Source organism: Raphanus sativus, unplaced genomic scaffold (genome assembly GCF_000801105.2).
Source record: "Raphanus sativus cultivar WK10039 unplaced genomic scaffold, ASM80110v3 Scaffold0227, whole genome shotgun sequence".
In the NCBI taxonomy this organism is placed as follows: domain Eukaryota; kingdom Viridiplantae; phylum Streptophyta; class Magnoliopsida; order Brassicales; family Brassicaceae; genus Raphanus; species Raphanus sativus.
The window spans coordinates 10,702-33,962 of record NW_026615547.1 but is presented as its reverse complement, the minus strand read 5'-3'; the positions used below and the strand labels follow the sequence as shown (position 1 = coordinate 33,962).

General features: G+C 29.7%; 3 protein-coding genes across 6 annotated transcripts; 1 reads left to right on the top strand and 2 right to left on the bottom strand.

Moving 5' to 3' along the window:
• Positions 1-571: 571 nt before the first annotated feature.
• Positions 572-2,039, bottom strand: LOC108834627 (vacuolar fusion protein CCZ1 homolog B). Of its 4 annotated transcripts, none has more exons than XR_008939815.1 (5): positions 1,839-2,034; positions 1,441-1,627; positions 1,224-1,369; positions 912-1,005; positions 572-818 (listed from the first exon to the last, which is right to left on the bottom strand). XR_008939815.1 is itself a non-coding variant. In XM_056996447.1 (5 exons), the coding sequence occupies exons 2-5, from the start codon at positions 1,538-1,540 to the stop codon at positions 755-757; spliced, it is 459 nt and encodes a 152-aa protein (XP_056852427.1). In that variant the 5' UTR covers positions 1,541-1,627; positions 1,831-2,039; the 3' UTR covers positions 572-754. The 4 variants fall into 4 exon arrangements, 3 of the variants coding, with proteins under 3 accessions (XP_056852427.1, XP_018463457.1, XP_018463456.1); XM_056996447.1 differs by having other exon boundaries at positions 572-811; positions 1,162-1,369; positions 1,831-2,039; XM_018607955.2 differs by having other exon boundaries at positions 1,162-1,369; positions 1,831-2,034.
• Positions 2,040-5,283: 3,244 nt separating this feature from the next.
• On the top strand, positions 5,284-6,987 carry LOC130501606 (probable xyloglucan endotransglucosylase/hydrolase protein 7). The gene is made up of 4 exons (XM_056996445.1): positions 5,284-5,549; positions 5,643-5,743; positions 5,837-6,033; positions 6,391-6,987. Exons 1-4 carry the CDS (start codon positions 5,300-5,302, stop codon positions 6,779-6,781), a joined length of 939 nt encoding a protein of 312 aa, XP_056852425.1. The 5' UTR covers positions 5,284-5,299; the 3' UTR covers positions 6,782-6,987.
• A 13,099-nt stretch (positions 6,988-20,086) lies between these two features.
• Positions 20,087-21,567, bottom strand: LOC108855736 (homeobox-leucine zipper protein HAT22). The gene is made up of 3 exons (XM_018629621.2): positions 20,983-21,567; positions 20,816-20,895; positions 20,087-20,728 (listed from the first exon to the last, which is right to left on the bottom strand). Exons 1-3 carry the CDS (start codon positions 21,424-21,426, stop codon positions 20,410-20,412), a joined length of 843 nt encoding a protein of 280 aa, XP_018485123.1. The 5' UTR covers positions 21,427-21,567; the 3' UTR covers positions 20,087-20,409.
• Between the last annotated feature and the right edge of the window lie 1,694 nt (positions 21,568-23,261).

Here is a 23,261-nt window from a genome sequence, read left to right as displayed (position 1 = left end):
TTCAAACAATGTTGCTTTACTTTCTAATGATCGCAAGAGGATTTACAAACCAAAGTGTTTCTTAAATTTTTTTTTTGATCTTTTAATATGTTTTATATAATAAATAAATTTATCTTAAATAAAGCAATTAATGTTTAATTTTTTTTTAAAACCCCTAAATAAAATACTTGCATTGGAGGACAAAAATTAGATGTTGCTTAAAAAAGTGCTTAACACCTATTTATTATTAAAAAAGTGATTAAGCACTCTATTAGGAGTGCTAGGGTTAATGATGCTCTTAGGGCATTAGCATTAAAGGTTCGTCAACTGAGTTCACACGCTTTTCCAGACAGAAAAATATTAAAATAATCAACTATCAATGAACTCGTCCCTCTGTGCCTCTTCTGTATGAATCCGGTACGTCACTGTTACGCGGGCCCCACGCAACGTGGTGGCCCGCGATTGGTCCGTTTTTTCTTTTTTTAACAAACAAAAAAGTAAAAAAAAAAATAATAAAAAAATTAAAATTAAGACCCTCCCTCAAAGTTCATTGATGCAGATGGAACTTTAATGAAATTTGTAGTTTAGGACATTGTTATGGAACTTTAATGAAATTTGTGATTATTGATGGGACTTTTGGTTAGTCATTAGGTTTAAAAATTCCAAAACAAAACATATAACTGCAAGTGTGATCCGATAAGCCCACCAGATGGTTCTTTATCAAGCAATGACCTAACTGATCCGTGAAACATAACAAAGAGGGAATGGACTTTCTTTAGCACCTTCTGCAATGCATCAACCCTCCATATGGCTTCAATCTCCTTATTTTTCTCTACAGCCTAAGAGAGACTATTATAAAAAATTTGCTCTACAAATAAATGCATACGAAAAATGAGAGATTCAAAGAAGAAACGGAGTTGATAAGGATGTACCATGACCATCCATATATCAGGCTCGGCTTCATAGAAGACATGAGAATGTCTCTCTGCTTCTATTACCTCACAAGCTGCTTCTGGTGAGAAAAGTCTGCATTTTAAATTCTATAAACAATGTTTCAGTAAAACCAAACAGGAGCTGTGAAACATAATGTTAACCTCAAAACTCATGAGAAGATGATCCGCAGTGAGAGAAATCAATGGATGGTCTTCTTTGAAAAGAAAGAGAATTTATCTAGAAGCTGACCTGGTGAATATGATAAGACCTTCGCTGAGGCCGATAACAGAGAGCTGAGAGGAGAAGGATACATCAGGAGGAAAGAAGAACAAGATCTTGTCAAGCTCATGTCCTTCGTTTTGGCCTCTCCTCAAGTCAAACACGCAAAGTTTAAGGCTTTCTCCATTAGAGCTGCTCATGGAAGCCATTCCCATAGCTTCTAAGATCTCATAAACCCCTTAAACACACACACAAAACAAATGTATATTAGAAATCAGACACGCCCACAACTCTGTGTCTTAAAAGTACCTGAGATTTCATCAATAACAACATCCCAATCGAGAGTTTGAGCCATATTTTTCTTCCTTTGCTTTGGTTTCTGCGGGGAGATGGAAGAGAGACGAGTCATTTTATATGACGAGTCATTTTTTCAACCCTTTACATCCTTCGTTTCTGTACCGCTTGAGAGAATGGATGGTTCTTAATTATATATCATCTGTAAAATAATCCAACGGATGAAGAAAGTACATGACATAAACAAAAAAAATCTCAGAAACAAAAGGAAACGTAAATTCTCAGAAAGTCACAACCTTTCAATCCAATTTCATGAACCCCAGATTAAGAAAAAAAATCACAGCTTTATAATCAGATCATAGCAATTCAACATCAAATCAGGAAACAGCAGATTGGATCACAAACCTACATACCACAAAGGGCCTCCCTGCTTGAACTTTAACTCCTGAGTATTATCAATCAAAAGTGAGGAAGAGGGAGACGATTTGTTTGATGCTGGGAAGTTGATTCCTATTCTCTGTCGCCGAAGAAGATTAGACGGGAAGAAGAGAGAGCGACGCGTGTCCAGCTAAGGACGAGCAAATTTGTATCTTAACTAAGACACGTCGTCTTTCTATTATTAATTGTTTTGATTTTCTTTTTAATTAAAATTAAGCTAAGGACACTCTAAGATACAGCGATAATGATGATCTAAGGCATTTATCTATTATCCGAAAATGATAATGCTGGAGCATAAAATGTCTGCCATCTCTAAAATTCTTAATAAATTGTATATAAATTTCAATACATGTTTATTATGATTACTTATATATTTTTTAATGGGAATAATATGAATTGGTTTTCATTTGGGATCTCTATCATGACTGTCTCCAAAGAGGAATCGGTAATTGGTTTTGTACAGTTAAAAGTTAAAACTATTAGTTCATTTTTTTTTCACTTCATCTATATTATTAAAAGAGAAGTATCCATATAGAATACCCCTTAGTTTTCAGTGTTATTTACACTTTCATGTCGCTGACATTAAATAATAATTCTTATTTTAATGTTTTGTTTTTTTCACTTTGATTAATGTGTTTTCCAAAATTAAATTTGAATTAAATACACAATTAAATAATACTTCATATTTTAATGTTTTGTCTATTCCACTTACATTAATGTGTTTTCGAAAACTAAATTTGAATTAAATACACTTCATTAACTTCTTAATTAAATCAATGTCAAATTTAAAAAAAATACATTTTTATTGGACAAATAATTCATGGAAATTATAATATCAATTTTCATTTAACAAATATGAACGAAAAAAATATTACCAAATTTGAACTGAAACTAGATAATATCCAAACAGATTTACCATTTTGGTATTTAGAGAACCATAACCAAACTTTATCCGAACGAAATATTTCGGATATTCGAATGTATATAAATCATATTTATATATACTTTAATATGTTAGCTATTTTTCGAGTTAATATCCAAGATATGAGCTATTTTAAGTTGTTTCAAATATTTGAAATATAAAAAATAGTCAAAAGTAAACATTTAAAGTAGATAAACAATAATCAAAACACCAAAAATACTTAATATATATATATTTATTCTTCATCCAAATATTCAAGTTAAACCTATTTTTAATTTTTAATTTTTAATTTAGGTACTTTATCTTACATTACTCAAATTTACATGTTATATTTTTTTAGATTTAAAGGATATTTAAAGATATATAAATTTTGAAAATTTTAAAATAATTTAACGGGTTATCAAACCCGAAAAGATCTAAAACAAATTGGAACCAAAATTTATAAATACCCGAATAGAGATAGAATCTATAAACTCGAAAATCTCAAACCCGGATAGATTTTAACCGAATTCGAGTGGATATCCAAATACCAACACCTAGCTTAGTCAGTATAAAACGATCAAATATTACAAATATACTATTTAGTATAAATAAATAAAAACTAAAACTGAAAATTAATACCGTATACATTAAGAGGTCAGAACTCATGGATCCGTCCGTCAATCCAACCCGTTCCATATGTTCTATAATGATTTAAATATTTTGCTCTTAGTGGTCTATATCTTTTAGGTGTTACAGGTTTTGATAGGATGAAACAACCCATTGGGCTTTCAAAGTAGTGTTGGTTCTCTGGCCTTTTAAATCAGAAAGATCGGAAAAAAAGATTTGAGGAAAACGTTACGTTCAGTTAATCTCCAAGGACATCCGTTGCTTGTGTTTGAAAATAGTAGTTTTCCGATATAGCTCAAATAATTTTATTGTCGGCTGACTGGCTGAGCTGTGTTATCATACTGATTACTGAACGAGTACGACAAAAAGTTGGTGGGTAGCATATTAAATCAAATAAGGGGAAGGTCGAAAAATAATACAAAAAACATAACATTAATTTTGGTTTAAATAGATTTGTTTTACAAAATTTATGAAGCCCGTCAATTTCTTATCTATAGCTCTTAGTTCCATGTGGGTTTGTCCAGTGGGGTGTCCTATAGATTATTTAGACTTAATTTGTTTTGATAACTATCGTTTTCGTCCAAAAATTTTCATGGTGTATTACATTGTAGCTAAAATTTATAGGAAAAAAATTCTATTCAAAAAGTTATACTATGAAATGGGCATATCTATATAGAGTAAATTCGCAGTTGAACGCTATTATACAGAGATCATTCATATAATTTCAAACGGGGTTGTCCTAAAAGGACTAGCCAATCAACAGTTACTTTATATTTTCTATGCAAATCACTTTTTTTTTTTACAAGATAAAACTTGATTGAAGTTTCGAAACTAAAGTGTCAAGGTGCCAGATATAATTTATTTATCTTACGATGTTTGAGTGAGAAAACGATATAAATAGAGATGGGAATGTGAACTATTCGACGATTTTTTTACCAAAATAAAACTATTGGACGATTTAATAGCAAAATAAAAAAACTATTCAAGGATTTTACAAAAAAAAAAAAAAATATTCAAAGACCACGACTTGTGTGGTAATGAAAGCTAATATACATAAATTAAACATAGACATATCCCTACTCTGACGACTCTCCACATTTTCTTGAAAATTAGAATGTTCATGTACGAGTATAAATACTTCACAGCTACTCTCATCAAAGCAACTAAAAAATCGCGGAAAGTAAACAAGGAACACAGGACTATGAAATAATAATTAAATCTAAGTATCGAACAACTCTTAGCATCCTACCATAGGGCCGAGAACAAAAGAAAGTACGTCATCTCGCTCGCCTCGAATCAAATTAAGTGTAGTTAACCATTATATTAAGTTAGGGTTTCAACCGTGTGATATTGAGATATACTTTTGGTGTGATACAAAAATACGAAAACTAACTTTATGATCATCTTCGCGAAGCATAGCAGAGGAGTGCAGTGGTGACACGCGTCTGATTGAGATCCCACCGCGTCTATCAGTTCAGTCCGTTGCCAAAATTTATCTGCTTCAATAATTGAGAGAATAAATTTTTTTGATCGCAATATAGTGGAATCAGAATTTTGTTTACATAGTTACTACAATTCTTCGTATAAATACTTTACTTGGTTAACATGACGCTACGAAAAATATAATAAGTAATTTGATTAGTTTTTACTAAAAAGTATACGAAATAAATCAAATTCAAATAACAAAAAGAGTGAAAGAACAGCAAGATTGGGGAATCAAAACAAGACAAATTCAGTGAGTATTATAAAAGATAATAATAACAACAATAATAAAGAAGTGGTAGGTCCAAACAAATTTGAAACGATCGATCAGTGGCAAGCTGTACCGAAAAGCTAAGCTCTAAATGATACCTTCCTCAATAGAACAATAAATATACATACATTACCTACATCCTCTCTATAAATATGGCTTCGATCAAACCTATCATCACAAGATTTTCACTAATATTCGACTACAAAGCAACAATGGTGGTGTCACTCTTCTCTGCAAGGAATGCTTTCTTTATAAGCTTATGCTTATTTGCAGCTTTGTACCGGCCGGTTTTGAGTAGACCAGCTAAGTTTGCGGATGACTTTAGAATCACGTGGTCCGATACTCATATCACTCAAATCGATGGAGGAAGAGCCATTCAGCTCAAGTTGGACCCTAGCTCAGGTACTTACATGCATCATATTCGTTTCTATTCAAACCTAATTAATATATACTGTCAAATCCATTTTAAAAATATTTTGGTTAACATTGGTTTAGGATGTGGGTTCGCTTCGAAGAAGCAATATTTGTTTGGCCGCGTTAGCATGAAAATTAAACTCATCCCGGGTGATTCCGCAGGAACAGTAGCTGCGTTCTATGTAATATATATATATACAAATATTTTAAGTTTATTACATTTTAAAAGCTTTGGTTATAATATAAATAAATCGATATATGTAATTATTATGCAGATGAATTCGGATACAGATTCTGTAAGAGATGAACTAGATTTTGAATTCTTGGGAAACCGAAGTGGACAACCTTACACTGTGCAAACTAACGTATTTGCTCATGGTAAAGGCGATAGAGAGCAAAGAGTGAACCTTTGGTTTGATCCTTCTCGTGAATTCCACGAATACGCCATTTCATGGAACCATCTCCGTATTGTGTAAGTCATATGTGGTTAACAATAACACTTGAGTTCTAAAAATCATTTTATCTGACTACTTATTAAAAGAAATGTCACATGTGGTTGATTTAACAGGAATAAATTAACCAATAATTTGGTACTACAATATTCGGTATTCCTGTCTTTTCATACTGCTACGATAGACATGATTGGTTGAATTATATTGTGTCGGCCACGGGCCATATAGTAAGAGAATGAAAGAGACAGCATATTTGTCTAGGGTACATTCATAAAGGTCCGATATATTTAAGAACAATTATTATTCAAATACATGGATCTGTTTGTTGCAATAAATTATATAAGATATAATATTCATTTAATATGTGGGGTGTGTAGGTTCTACGTAGACAATGTCCCCATTAGGGTTTATAAGAACAACGAGGCTAGGAAAGTACCATACCCGAGATTCCAACCAATGGGTGTATATTCCACATTATGGGAAGCCGATGATTGGGCAACACGTGGAGGATTAGAGAAAATCAATTGGTCGGGAGCTCCATTTTATGCGTACTGCAAAGATTTTGATATAGAGGGATGTTCGGTTCCAGGACCAGCAGATTGTCCAACTAATCCAACGAATTGGTGGGAAGGCAATGCGTACCACCAATTGAGTCCAGTTGAGGCTCGAAGTTATAGATGGGTCCGAGTGAACCATATGATCTATGATTACTGTACCGACAAGTCTCGTTTTTCTGTTCCTCCCCCGGAATGCTCTGCCGGAATATGATCAAACAAACGTATAATGTCTTCAAAAATTAAAACAAGATTAAATGCCAAGTGGTTCCACCAGCAACTTTGTAGTGTGATTAACCAGTCTTGTTGTACTTGTATGCTACGAACTACTCATAATCAATCTGGTTGTGGTCAAATGTTCATATATATCTCTCAAATTGTACTTTGTTTTCATTCTGCATTATATATTGATTTATATTAGTGAAGAGAACCACGTTTGTTTGTAGGAAGGGTTATTTGGTTTTTTGTTCGGTTTACCAAAAGTTGCTCTGAACAAAAAAAAGTGAAATGAATTTAACCGAAAAAGAAAATCAAAGGAGTATTTACAATATAACAACTTTTTACATATTATATTTACATATTATATTTAGTAGTTTTATTATTTTACGCTTGAAACTAAACTGCCTAGGGTTTTCAATCTTTTTCATGATGGGTTTTGTCTGCACTTGGGTCTGGGAGTTAATTTTCATCTTAATGGACCTCATCTTTCACATGATCATATTGGGCCTTGAGGCAATAAGATGCTAGTTTTTAGTTTTAGACATAAGGGCTCGTCTTTTTTTTTTTGTCTCAAATACTACTTTGCATTAACCAAAATGTTTTACAACTTATCTTGGTCCTCTTCCACAAAGGATTTTACCCAAACTGGCATTACAAAGTACAATTTGGAAGCATTGTTATCTAAAGATATAGCTTCCTTTGCTATTGTATCTGCCACACGATTTCCTTCTCTGCATTTAAACACCACTTTGTAGTCCCTCCTTGATGCAAGAATTTGCTGCTATATCTTGGGCGTATGAGTGTATCACTGGATTTAACCCCGGTTGGTTAGCTGCTTCCATTAGCTCCTTAGAATCTGTCTCAAAGCACACATTAGTAAAGTGCAGTCTAACCATTTGCATCATTGCCCATCTCATCGCTTCTGCTTCTACTTCCAAGGGGGACCTCAAGCTTGGTATCTTCCTCGCACCCATCCAACTCACAACCCCATTGTGATCTCGTAGAACCCATCCCATACCGCAGTATTCATCCATTTTGACCAGCTCCCATCAGTATCACGTTTAAGTGAGCCTTGGCTGGGGGGGGGGGGGGGGGGGGGGGGGATTAAGGGCTCGTCAAGATATACACTAACGAGAAAATTAGATGGTCGATCCTTTTTGTTATTGTCGTTGAAAAAAAAATATTTATTTTAAGCCGCCATACGCAACCTCTCAAAGCGTCTTTTCTCTTAATTCTCTCTCGTCGTTCAAAATCTATCATATAATAAAATACAAGATATATATAGCATGTAAGTAAGTATAAGTGTATAACTAACTAGTCCGGTCGGATAGGTCTTTTTAGATTTTTGAAAAAAGGTTAGGGTTACTGGGTTAGTTTTGGTTTGGTCCATATATGAATATATGATGAACCATGCGAGAGAGCTGGTGGAATTAATTAAGCCAGATCTGTCAAATCCAATACTTTATATAGCGTTAGCCGTGAAATTATGAGACTGAATCTGAGTTTTTTTTTTCTGAATCTGAAAGTTAACTGGATCATATATATGAGATATTATGTAACGCAGCCAACACCTCATATAACCGTATCAAATAAGCCCATCGACACAATTTTAGCGAAGAAGTTTCAACAATTCTCTTTCGTTGATATTGATGGGCGGATAGGCAATCCAATGATGAAGGTGGCAAAAAGATGATGAATGTGATGAAGAAAAATATGATTAGATGAGGTCAGCATGGGAAACAAGAGTGGCTACAAGTCTACAAAACATGGTTTGATTTGATCAAAAAGAAAGTCATGGAATAAATCAGCTAAAAGATAAGATTAATGGGGTCCGTTAAGGGATGTTCCAAATTTGTAACTCTACGTGACGAATAGATGAGTGGTGAGTGGTGTGACTGAGCTAATGCTTTTTCTTTGTGTTTCCTTTACATACAACTTGAAACTTCCCGGCTGTTTCTATCTTCATCAGATGTTTTTTTTTTGTTTTTCATCAGATCTTAGCGATAAGGAAATGAAAAGTGATGGTGTAATTTGATGTCACACAAACTATATTGCAACAGCTCATAACTATATTAAAGTTATGGCCACTACGTAAATTTGTAAAGATCTTTAGCTTTACCGTCTCTGTCTCTCTCCCTCCTTTCTTTTGTTATTTTTCAAAATTCTTTATACTATTTCTTGTACAACATTGTATATCTGAATCAAAAACTACTATATTCAAATATAAGTTTAGTCGACAAAATGTGAGTTTATATGTACGGGTTGGATAACAAATATAATGGATTCTAAACTTATGAGTTATGGTATATATATATATGTTGTTTTAGGGTAATATCAAGTACCTAATTTGCAACCACCTTTAGCTATATTCAGACGGACAAATTACTGATAAATAATCTTTTCACAATGCCATCATCGTATAGAAAAACTGAAATAATTTGATATTCTCTCCTCATCCCCAGTTTATAAGTTTTAATTTATTTGTTGTTAGTCAGCTGGCGAAGTCTATCTGCAAAACAAGGTATATTACTTTTTTCTAAAACATGGTATATTAAAAAGGATTTGTATATAATTATTTATTATAATGTTTTGTACTTCAAGTTTCATTAGTTAAAATTTATACGTATCTTCTAACTTTGAGTGCATGTGAAAATACAATATTCTATTTATAAGAATGTAATTATTAAAGGAACAACCACATATGGTCTTGACTCAAAAGGAGAATGTTTGATGTGTCAATTATATTACTAAAGATAAAATGATTTGGCAAACTGCACGAACTCATGAGAACCACATGTTCTTTTCAAATTTTTGTCACTTAAACGATTAACTAAATGCAATCTTTCACTAAATCTGTCAGTTCAAAAAAAAAATCTTTTCACTAAATCTTGCAAGTTTTCTTTCTTTTAAACCGAAAGGTGTGTAGGTTATTTTCCAACCTAACTACGAGAGAGATATGTTATATTAAATTTTGATAACAATTTTGCAATTTTGAATGATATTATGTAGGATTTGACCCAAAAAAAAAGAATGATATTATGTAGGAATGAAAAAATTAAAAAAAACTTTGATATATTAGAGATCATGTACGAAAGTATGTATACTAAATTTTAATATGTTTTAGCGCAAAGCAACAACAATCTAGAGAATCATAAATAGAATTGACAAAATCACATGGTTGTCCACATTTTATGCATCAATCACTTAAAAGGGGTCAAAGTTCTTTTAACATGATACATCATAAGTGAAGCAAAATGAGCATACACTACCATATATCTTGCTTTTTGACTAGATATATTATATGATATCGCATGCTATATATATGAGCCGTATCTAGTAGTTCTACAATGTCCCAGCTATTTCTTTTTGTTAACTATCCATTTAACTAGATTAAACTAGATTTTGATCCGCGCTTTGAAAGCGCGGAATATTTTATGATAAAATATTTTCATTAATAATATTACAAATGTTTTTGTAGATTTGTAATATTTTTTTCTATTTGAATCATCGGTTTTAGATCCGATCCAAAACTGCATTCGAACCGGTAAACCCGTTAATTTGATATATATAATCAATTTTTAGTTTCAATAAATACAAAATTTTGACATGCGTTTCCAAAGCACGAACTATTTTATGATAAAATATTTTATTTCATTAACAACAATACAAATATTTTGTAGATTTGTAATAAAAATATATATTTACATCAGCACTTTTTAATCCGATCCAGACCCGCATTCAAACCGGTAAATCTGACAATCACATATATATAATATGGTTTGGGTTTTAATAAATATTAGATTTTGATATGCGCTTTAAAAGAGCGATATCAATTTTTATATAATTTCCTTAAATTTCCTCAAATTTTGTATTATGTGTTTTAAAATATTTCTAACACTATGATATTTTTAATAAACTAATTTTGTATCTTTGTAAAATATACATGAATTTTAAAGATGGTATTTAAAAAGTGGAATTTTATAATCATAAAAATGATTTAGAAATTTTATTAATAGTTTTTAGTTCTATAAATGATTTTTTTTAATTTTAAAAAAACTATTCAATTTAGAATTATATTAGTCTTATTTTTTCACATAAGAAACATTTGCCTAAAATATTATTAATCATTAGCTACTATATACTAATATCATTTTACATTTTATACTACCTAAACTTTTCATTTAATGAGATTAAATTGCTTATTTTAATAATCTGGGTCTGGATAAAATAATAATGTTATTAATAGTGGGTCATTAACTTCTCTCTAATAATTTTGTTATTTCTTCTCGACCCACCAACAATACTGGTAATTTTTTTTTTAAATATTGATTAACAATATAATGGTCATGAATATTTATAAAGTAAGTAAATTAGTTTAGGTTGTTACACAATTTTGTAGATTTGTCAATTAATTTTGAGCCATAAAATCTTTTCAATATTGCCGAAATACTAATAAAATATATTAATCGAATATGCAGAAGTGAATGCCCTGACTTTTTAATGTACTAAATAACATATGCTGAAGTTAATGCATTTTCCATATAAATTTAAGAAAACGGCAACAACCTATTTGAACATGGAAATATTACCATATTTACCTTATCCGAACCGAGTTTTTACCATACTTAAAACTTTTCCTTTTAAAATAAACGAAAATATTAAATAACTAATGAAGACATAATATATATTTTGGAATGAAATCCGCCGTATATCTCGTTTAGATTAGATATATTCATCATTGATTAAAATATGAACCAGTTTTGAATAGTTACGGGTTTAATTCATTTTTTAGAAAAATAAATTGCTCGTTTTTTATTGGTTAATTCTATAATTGTTACATTAATTAATTTTGCTTAAAAAGGGAATGGCATGGTTTTGGAAATAACTCCAATATTCAAGGGCAAAAATCTATTAGGTATTTTGCTTTAATAGTATAGATACAAATTAATATATAAATATTAGAGAAATTTTATTTATTTTTATTTTGTAAGTAAAAAATGATTTAATATTCGTTTATAATTATAGTTAATATCAATTACGAATTTTAATATTTAAAAGAATTGTATATTTAAATTTTAAATAAAAATATATTATTAAAATGCAGTCTTAAAGAGGATACTTAATAATATCTTTTAGAGATCTTATTATTAAAATATTTAAATAATAGATTAAAATGCAGTCGTGGGCAGGTCCTAAATTCTAGGAACAGCTAAAATTTTAAATAGAATAAAGATATAGATACATGCATAAATCAGTTATAAACTTTTTTTGAAAACAGAAGTTGGTGGTATGAGATTGAAAAAAATAATATTGTTAGTATCAGATTGAAAAAAAAAAGATATTGTTGGGATCGACCATTTGAATGATGGATTACATCAAAACCGTTAACTGCTGCATTATATACTTGTTCACGAAATAACAGTGTACCAATGCTTAAAACATACTAACTTACTAAGGTTCTGTAAACAATTTTGATATAAATTGTTAGAATTGTACTCTACAGTCATATATTCTCAATGAACGTGCCATTGTATTGGTGAAACAATTTTATGATGGTTGCAAGAATAAGTGCTTTGGTTTTTCTTGCCAAATGGCGGTGTAGATAGCTTTGGTTCGAAAGAGAAATGGCTAATATACGGGAGTAAAAGAGTTATAGGCTATGGTAGTTGGCTTAAAAGGCTTGGTGGGAAGATCAAAATATGCAGGTGTGAACTTACATGTTGCAGGTTTAAAATCTGTGGTTCTTTGAGGAATGAATAATATATAAGACCATTAAAAGTTACGTGATGATTGCTGTACCATTAAAGTCGTTAGACAAATGGTGTCAACATTCATGTTACAGATTAATAATATTTGATTCTATGAGAAATGGACAACACATATTATGATCATACACTATAAATTGTAGTTACGATATGAACGATTTGTCATGGAGTTGAATATAATTTTGGTATGATAATGCAAATAATCCGTAAAGAGAAATTGAATATTTGAAATATTAAAATAGTCAAGTTGTAATCGATAGGATATAGACAAAATATTATAACCGATGTATTAGGGGAAAATATCAAAGTTAGTATTAGATGGAATTGTCCCACCTAGACTACTTGTAACCACCTAGACTACTTGTAAGTAGATAAATATTGCTTCTGTTTTAATAGTATTGATTGTAGTTAGACGAGTTGATTTTCGAAATAGCACCTCCGTCGATTCTTGTCTGATCTAATTCAATAGGCCCATTTTCTTCCGCGACAATGTCCCAATTATTTATCTAAACACTCCTTACAATGGTTTGAGTCCAGTAACAGCTAAAAAGTGACATAAAGAAACCAAAGTTTGTACAAGAACAAAAAAGAAAAGAAACTAGAAGAGCTGTTATTGTTGACAAAAGGATTTGTTTATAATATGACTAGCTTAAAGCTCCAAAATATGTAACTACCGTCGACGACTAATATTTTAGATGCACGGACACCAGAAAAGAAATATATTTAAGAGAAGTAATAACTAATAGAATTATATTGTTTAAAATTTATACTTATATACGAAGGTCTAAGAAATCAAATCATGATATTAGCTATTTCCTTACCTTTTTATACAAAACAATTACATCAAAAGTCATATGCTACTTTTATTACCTGTATGATATATATTTAATGCTAAGTGAAATTATTCGGCATTATCTACCAACCTTTAACAAACACGCGCAATGGTGGGTCTCAGAACGTGTTGAGCAACCAATGTTGATTAGCTTAAAAGCTTTAAGCCTATTATTGACCGTATATAACTAAGCCACCTTTTAAATAGTAGTATATCATTGTTGGTGTAAAATAGTAGTATAACATATACTGTTGTGTTAGCATTTCAATCTTGCTTAATATAAATGTTCCATTATATTTAATTCAGATTGTTAAAACTAAGACAAAATTTTTTGTTATATTTGTAAGAATTATATTACACAAACCAAAGTTCTTTCAATTCATGTGTAAAAACTTTAAAACAACATTTAATTTGAGATTTGTTCAAAAAAAAACATTTAATTTGAGATGAAGAAATATAAAACTAAGGGGTTTGAAATGGACTGACAATAATAATAGTAGAAAACTTGCATAAGCCCACCATTAGCTAAGATTCTGCTAGATTGTAATCAAAATCAAATTAAATATTTGATTAACTAAATTACGAAGTATAAAGCAAACATATATATACACACTATTATATTGATAATGGTAAGATAACGCGTATAAAGGTTATCTATGACATGAAGATTTGTTATGCTAGCTTATGTTTGTTGCAATATCACTTTTGCAAACGGATTATCATTCAAGAAATTAAAAAAATATGATTTATTTTCGAGTCTTCTACCAAAATCATACTAGTGATTAAAAAATAGTAGTACGATTTAAAAATGAAAAGTCGGGAACAATATATCGACAAACCGACAATTTAACCAGCAATCGACACATGTCTTTTGCTATTCTTAATACAGTAATTACGTTCGTACGTGGACCGTAAAGCAAATCTATCAATCATTAAAAGAACCAACCCCAAATTAGTCACTTTCATAACTATAATATTATTATCATGCGATACTAATTTTTTTTTGGGCAAACATGCGATACTAATTTTAAGATCAAATATTATAAGTAGAATCGAAAGTACCATATTTTTCAGATTTATGATTTGCTTTGCTTCCAAAAATAGAGATATCTGAAAAATATATAGATATTTGCGAGTATTTATGAATATATACAGATATTTTATTTACTTTGTTCAATACAAATAAATCTACAACACATTATACGATTCTTTTCTTATAAGATAAACTAAAACTAGATTTTGACCCGCGCTTTCAAAGCGCGGGTTTATGTTTGGTGAAAATTTTATATAATCACATTTATATAATACGTCTTGTATATGTATTTATATAATCCGTCTCATATATGTATTTATATCTAGATTTATGTTCGGTAAAACTATATTATACATGTATTTTTAGATTATTAATTTTGAATTAGATATTTTAAATATAAATCAATATAACAGTTTTATAGTTTTGATCGGTGTTTTAAAATTCGACTGAGACCTGCGGTTGAACGGATTACCGGTTGATCAAAGATAAATTCAGTTCGGGTTTGAAAAAAAAAAACAAAATTTAAAAATCCAATAAAAACTACTAAAATCGAAATCCGGTTACCGGTTGAACCACTGGTTGAACCAATAAACAATTTTTCTTTTTTATAAATAATTTTTGTTAGATAGTTGGGATTATATTTAAGAAAAGCGGTTTAAAACCAAACTATTAAATAGTTTGAGAAAAAATGATGCAGTTTCAAACATGTCCGGTTGGAAAAATATTAAAATGATGCAGTATCAAACACAGAATAATCACATACCAAAATTGAATTAGGAAACCGGTGGTTAATGACAAACCAAAAACAATTAAAAAAGAAACCAATGCAGAATGTCTAAAATGTCATTAATGAATACAAAAGAAAGCCTCTTTAATAGGGGTAAATAGAGTAAAAATCCAAATGTGCTTGTACTTTAATAGTATAGATTAATGAAACTAAGTATTTTATGAATTTTGAAAATTAACAAAAAAAAACTTATAAAATAAATTACAATTACATCGTATAGTTGATGTGCTTCATGTTTACAAAATAAGTTTAGATTATTTTCAAAATAACTTCTTAAAAATAATTATCAATTTAAACCAATATACAAGATACTTAATCCCATAAAATAATATTTTTATAAAAAAGCATATTCAAAAATATTTGCTATTTATATTATATTACTGAATATATGATTGTCTAAAAGTAGAGATAATTACATATGATTTTTTAGTAAAAATCCAATGTATAGCATATGCTTGTAAGCAATACGAAATCATCCATAGTAAATTTTATAGATACGAAGTACATCAACAATAAGATGCAACTATAATTATTTGTATTATTCTATACATCATTGTAAGTACTCAAAAATCTCTTTCAAAAGACAAACATTTTGTATATATTGGTTATATCTAACTTAAAAATATTTTAAATTGTGATTTAAAAAAAATGATTGTTGTTTTTAATTTCTCAAGTATTTTCAGTCAGAAAATTAAATATTTAAATATTATATGCATATATTTGTTCCACAACTAATTATTGACTGCACAAATTTATGATTAAAATGTTTAACTATTAAAAAAGTTGACGGAACCGTTATTTTCTGTTTTCAAATTTTGCAAAGTCAACTATTAATTAAAAATAACTATACGCGAATAATATTTGAGTATTAAAACTGCTGATTTCAAATTCTTGAGGAATAAATATCCATTTTTTCATATACATATTTATTTATAAAACTGGATTTTTCCTTGTACGAGCTTTTAGATTCCGAACTTTACATTATTAAAAACAATACTGAGGAAAAAACATATATACGAGAAAAGTACCATAGAGTAAAATTAGATTTGGATTTAAATGTTGCTTATGATAATAATCTAATCACTATAAAGGGAAAACGAGAAAGTAGAAACTTTTTTTTTGAACATAAAGGCTTTTATATTTAAGGCATGAGAATAAAATGTTTTACAAACGAGAAAGTAGAAACTTAAAGAGAATGAATCCATAAAAATAGATTTAAGGGAATGTATTGAATCTGAAATTTGAAGTGATTTGATTTTACATGAGTTTTTTGATGATTGTATGAGAATTAGAGAATTTGATGTGACTTTTGTTAAAACACTCTAAAATCTCATCTAAAACATTGGGATTTGGACTTTTGTTTTTGTAACTAAGGAATTCTCTTTAAACACTCTAGAAACATTTATGGGGTGAATTCAATTTAACATTTGATGTGATTTGATTTTTAATAGAGTTTTAGATGATTTTAATAAGTTGCAGATATTTAGGTGATTTTTGTAAACTACTCTAGAATATCACCTAAAACCATGAGATTTGAGTTTTAATTTTTTTAACTAAGAAATTCCATCCAAACACCCTAAAATCACATCAAAACTTTAAGGGGGGTGTATTCAACGAGAGTTTCAGCTGATTTGTATTTAAATGACAAATCCACTGTTATTCAAACATAAATTTTAAAAACTCATTTAAAATCTACTGTTATTGAACTTGACATTTCGTAAAGTACTCTGAAATCCACTGTTATTGAAAATATTTTAAGTTGTGGAGTTTTAAAGTTTTGAGGTGATTTCAGGGTGTTTGGGTGGAGTTTCTTAGTTAAAAAAATAAAACTCAAATCCCATTGTTTTAGGTGATATTCTAGAGTAGTTTAACAAAAATCACCTAAATCTCTCCAACTTATTAAAATCATCTAAAACTCCATTAAAAATCAAATCACATTCAATGTTAAATTGAATACATACCCCTAAAACTCCACAACTTAAAATATTTTCAATAGCAGTGGATTTCAAAGTACTTTACGAAATGTCAAGTTTAATAACAGTGGATTTTAAATGAGTTTTTAAAATTTATGTTTGAATAACAGTGGATTTGTCATTTTAATATAAATCACCTAAAACTCTCGGTTGAATACACCCTCCTTAAAGTACTCTAAAATCTCCAACTTAAATTTTGTTCAATAACAGTGGATTTCAGATTGTTTTATAAAATGTCAAGTTCAATAACAGTGGATTTTAAAGTGTTTTTTTAAATCTACGTTTGAATAACAGTAGATTTGTCATTTTAATACAAATCACTTAAAATTCCTAGTTGAATACACCCTCCTCTAAAGCTTTCAAGAATGTCATCGATTCCCCAAGTCATCTCATCATTAAATGGTCCACCACCTTAATTTCAGGGTCACCAATCTTATGATTTTCATGTGGACTCTCTCGTCGTCTCACTTGCCATCATCACGCATGTTTATAGTCCCTATACTATTCTATACGCAAAACATTTCACTATTAATTTCGTTACTAGAAGAAAAGCAATAAAATAATTTTACACCTCCTTTTCCAAATAACAGAAGTATTAGTTCCGGTGAAATCATGAAAACATACAGTCCACATTACTTCTGCAGATCAGTCTCAACCACATCTCTTTCTACTTGGACCTCTTTTTTAGACAACCAATGTATTTTTTTTTTGAATATATGTTAAATTAGACAACCAATGTATATTACTCTCCCCGTTTCAAATTAGATATCATTTTAGAGCAAATTTTTTGTTTCAAAATAACTGTTGTTTTATGATTTTAATGCAAAATTTATTGATCTTTTATTCTAAGTTATTTTTCTATTGATTGAAATCTGGGTATGTGTATTGGTAATGATGTTTTTATCTAGTAAATATACAAATTTAAATGTTTTATTAGTCTGTGTGTCAAAATATAGAACGACAGGTAAAATGAAACCGAGGGAGTAAATGATATTGTTAATGTTAGTGGAATCAGCTTTTAGATGTACGGAATATCATGCAACACATACGACAACTGAGAAACTAGCATTTCTTCGCGATGATACTAGTATTAATTTTTTTTTTTTTGTAACTGGCTTCGATACTAGTATTAATTACGATAAGATGTACTCCCTCTGTTTCAAAAAGATAGATGTTTTAGAATTTTCACACTTTTTAATAAAATATATTAAAATTTAGTTATAAATGCATCGTTTTCTGTAATTTTATATTTTCTATACTTTTAACCAATAAGATTTTACGAATTACAATTAATGTTTTTGGACTTCACAATTTTTCATTATTAGTTGACAAAAATTGTATTGAAAATATAAAACATCTATCTTTTTGAAACAAATTTTTTCTCTAGAACATCTATCTTTTAGGAACGGAGGGAGTATGTGATTGTGGTTTGATGAATTAAAGATTGGTATTAAATCTATTGTTTGCTAAAACAATCCACCCATAATGGTATTTATGAGCTTAGTAAAGTGCATCTTCGGCATGTACGTTTGAAATTGGAAGATTCATGAATATGATACGTATATATGATAATACGAGTTCATGCATCAAGTAATTAATTACTTTATGAATATCTCTCGCTATCATTTTCATATATATATATATATATATGCTAGTAAATACAGTATGTCTCCTTTTCAAGTATTTATTAAACAAAATGAGTATACGTGTATAATAAATATAGGGATACTATGAAGTATGAAAAGTCATACTATAATTAATCAACATATCTGTAACATGGTCATGAGAAGAAAATATGAAGAGAAAATCACGTGAAACATGTCCCACCTTACCCCTTAAAGACAGAGCATCTCACTACTTCAAATCTTCAAGAACATTTATTTCAAATTTATTATGAATTATTTATTTCCAGTTATTTTCGTAAAATAAAATGTACTTGCAATTCTTTTCTTTGCTAGTAAGCGTTGTGATTCGAGTCTGGTATTTTTTTATTGTTGTTTATTGATGGATAATATTTGATTGCATATGTGAACACGTTTCTGCATTGGGTGTATTTAGCTATTGGCTTTCTAATTTGTCAGGATCATAGTAGTTTAAGCTATCTGTATAAATGATTTATTATTGTTATTATGGATGAACAAATTAAAAAGGTATGAATTTAAGGAGGTGTATCGAAACACGTGAGCTAACCTCTTACCCCCACACCCTTTATCTCCCTCACTTAAAATCATTCACACCCATCAAATGATTTTTCAATGTTTGTTGCGTTGGATAATCTAAAAATAAAATCATTTTATTCGGAACTAAATTTTTTATAATTGTGTAACTTTTTTAATAAAACGATTATTCCGTTTTGAAAAACAAGATTTGATTTAGATTATTAAAAAAAGTTTGTTGCGTTAAAAAAGTTTTTGGAATAATCTAAAAATGGAATTGTTTGGCTTACTGGATTAAAAATCTTCTTCAACTTCTTTTCTTTCACTACCTTCGCCCTCTCTATGTTTTCAGTTTCGTCGATCAATCTATTTACTTATAAATTGTGGTGTTATTTCTTGGTGTAATTTTTATCGATTGAATATATTTCCATTCTTAGTTTCTACGGTTGAAAATAAAACTACGTTTGCTCCATGCCTCATTTCGATGAACGACTAGTCAAGAATAATTGATCTTTAGAAACTTTGTAATAATAAAATCGTTGTGGATACTTTTACAAATATATACACGATCTTCCTGTTAATAGAATCAATCTAAGAACGCTTAGACAACCTTTGAAAAGAAAGAAGCAAAGCGATGAGTTTTGTAGTATACGTCATTTTAAGTGTGAACCAAAACTATAACCTATATCTATTTTACAAGCTTAGGATATAAAATATAATAAATTAATTTTATATTGAAGTGAATAAATAATCATTTGGTAAGGCGTAATAAGTCACTGAAAGTTGTACAAATTTTATTATATTATTCATTTTTACAAGCAAAATTATATTATAACACTAATACATTTGAAGAAAATAACAAAAGAAGATGGATTAGTAAGTACTAGTATAATTACAAACTATAAATTTCTTCATCAACCAACAATCCCACCGAAAAATAAAGTGGGATCGTTGAAGAGTCTTGTCTATAAAGACTATTCCCCAATATTCCGCAAATTTTAACTCAGGACTTTTTCCGGATTTAACTTCTAACTAATTCCTAATTGGATGTGGAAAAACAAATTAATTAATAGGTAATTAACAAGCTGCAGAAGGACTAGTGAAAGGGTTGTAGAAACGAGGCTTTGTGACGATGGAGAAAGCTCCCTTCGCCGTTCCTTCATCAACCTCAACCGTACCTCCGCCTCCTCCAGTACCAGCACCATCACCGCCGAGTCTCTCACAAGAAGGGCACATCGTTAAAGTCGCCGCCGGCATATGCATGTAGAAAGGTTGGGACATCTTTAAAGCCTTCAGATCCTGAAGCTCTTTTTGAAGCCTTCTATTCTCATCCGTTAAAGTATCACAACATTTCTTCAAAATCTCACAATCCACTTCTGTTTGCTTTAGTTTTGTCCTGCCCAATTTTAAGAAGTCATATAAGAATAAAATGAAATATACATGGACCAAAAAATTCTTAAAAAATTTAATCAATTAAATTTACCTAGCTCTCCTGTTTTGGAACCACACTTCAACTTGCCTAGGCCTTAGATTCAGCTGTCTCGCAAGAGCTTGTTTTTGCTTCTGTGAATATTTAAATAATATTAATTACGATATGATCAACGTAAATAAGAACATATTAACGAACGGAAATAATTAACTATATCATACGGGATTAAGAGTGCTGTGTTGTTTGAAGCTCTCTTCAAGAAGAGCGGATTGTTGTTTAGTGAGTCTAAGCTTTTTACGAGCACTAACACCTTCTTCGTCTTCATGATCATCAATCACTCTCGAACACACCACTCTCTCCGTCGTCTCCCCCGCCTCTTCTTCGCCGCAGATATCTCTTTCTCTCTTTACCCTTCCGCTCGAGAAAGAGGAGATTCCGCTATGAGACGAAGTCTGCCGACAAACTTGGCTCCCAGCGCCGGCAACGGTCATCTCAACCGTCTTGGTCATGTAACTCTCACCGGAGAGGCTTAGGGTCAACGACGGATCGAGATGGTGATCCACGGTTGCGGAAGTTTTCTTGATGGCAGGATTGTAAATATGAGGCGTTATTGAGAGTCCTAAACCAAGAACAAGACCCGTGTTGCATGAATCATCAAGACCCATCTGAAAAGGACAAAGATGATCTTCGAATCTCTTCTTATAAATTAAAGCTACAAAACTTAAGAGTAACAACGATAAGAAAAAAAGTTTTTGTTTGTTGAGAAATGCTTTTGGTGAAGTGTGGAAAGATTAATTGGGGACGAAATGAAGCGAAGCGGCTTCTTCTTAAGAAGGAGAGAGAATTAGTTTTTTTTTTGGGTTTTTTGTATTAATTTTTTATGGGTGGGTGGGTGGGGTGGCTAATAATTAGAATTTTATCAAAGGATCGAGTTTATTTATGCGTAGGATTATTTTGTATTTTTCAAAAAATAAATGTGGTTAATTAATCAAAATAGTGATGCCACAGTTCTCTCGCCTTTTTATTTTTTCAGTTACAATTTACAAAGGTTGACCAGATGAGCACCCCCACTGGCAACTATTCTCCCCCATTCAAAAATTCCTATATTGATATTTATCGTATTCAATGTCATATTTATTTCTTTTTGGGGGGTAAAAATGTTAGATTTAATCATATTTTCTTACAAGCATGCTTAAAATATCTATCATTTTAACATGAAAATTCAGATTAATGTATAGATGAACTTTCGATATATTTATTTAATATATTATAAATTAAATACTTCATTGTTCGTTTCAATCCGAAAATTATAATTTTAAAGAATATTGTCTAATACATTTTTTTGAACTTAGTAATGGAATTTACGTCAATGTATTTTTCAAAAAATATTAATATTTAATTATAAAATAAAATATAAAATTTTGTTATTTTATCAATGAAAAAAGCAAACTATCTCTATTTTAAAGACAAAAACAGAAGTGAATTATGGTAAATTTACTTCTAAATACTATTATAAAAACAAATATAAAAAATGATTAGAGATGCTCTAATACATGTCAACCTCTAAAACTTTTGATTTATCGGTCCAATCATCTATATTATTATGAACTCCAGTATCATTTTATTTCCTCCAGAAAAACTTTTTAAAAAATTGTTTTCAAAGATATATGTTTTAGTTTCTATATAATTTCTATTAGTTAATAGTGGTGGGTTGTATAATATTTTAAATTTTATTTTAAAGTATTACTAGTTTAAACAAAAAAAAATTAGTGAATGCAAGAATGATACATTTAGACATACATTTTTAAAAAGGAAGTATTTTTCATTTTCCATATTCTCCCTTTTCTAACAGGGAGGTCATTTACAAATATCAAATATGTTACTGTTTGACATAAAGAAAAATAGAAACCTAATAATAAATGAAAGAAAAAGATACAATACATGCATTTCTTTTGCATCTCCAAATACACTTATTATTTATTATTATTATTATTATTATTATTATTATTATTATTATTATTATTCTTATCTATTCTTATTCTTTTCTTATTCTTATTATTATTATTATTTATTATTATTTATTATTATAATAATAATACTGCTTATGCAATTACACATTGTTTAAGTGTTAATTTGATTTGTTACCCTGGATATCTACAAATTCTAATAAAGTCGTAATGCAACTACTTGCACATGGAACCTCTATCTTCCATCCCCACCTTCAATAATCGATACACATTCTTTTCAAAGATTCAGTGTTCTCTGACAAATTATATTTGAATTATTTATTTGAGTGAAGATATTCTCGTAATATACCACCGAAAATTTTGATACAATTAATTATTTCAATATTTTAATTCCTATAATGAGTTTTGCTTTATATTTAAAAATCACTTATTAAGTTACGCATATAGAAATTGTCTACTATTACAATCTAAATCACATATTGTTTTTTAGAAAAAAATGAAACTAATTGTGAAACAAATAAACAGAAAATAAT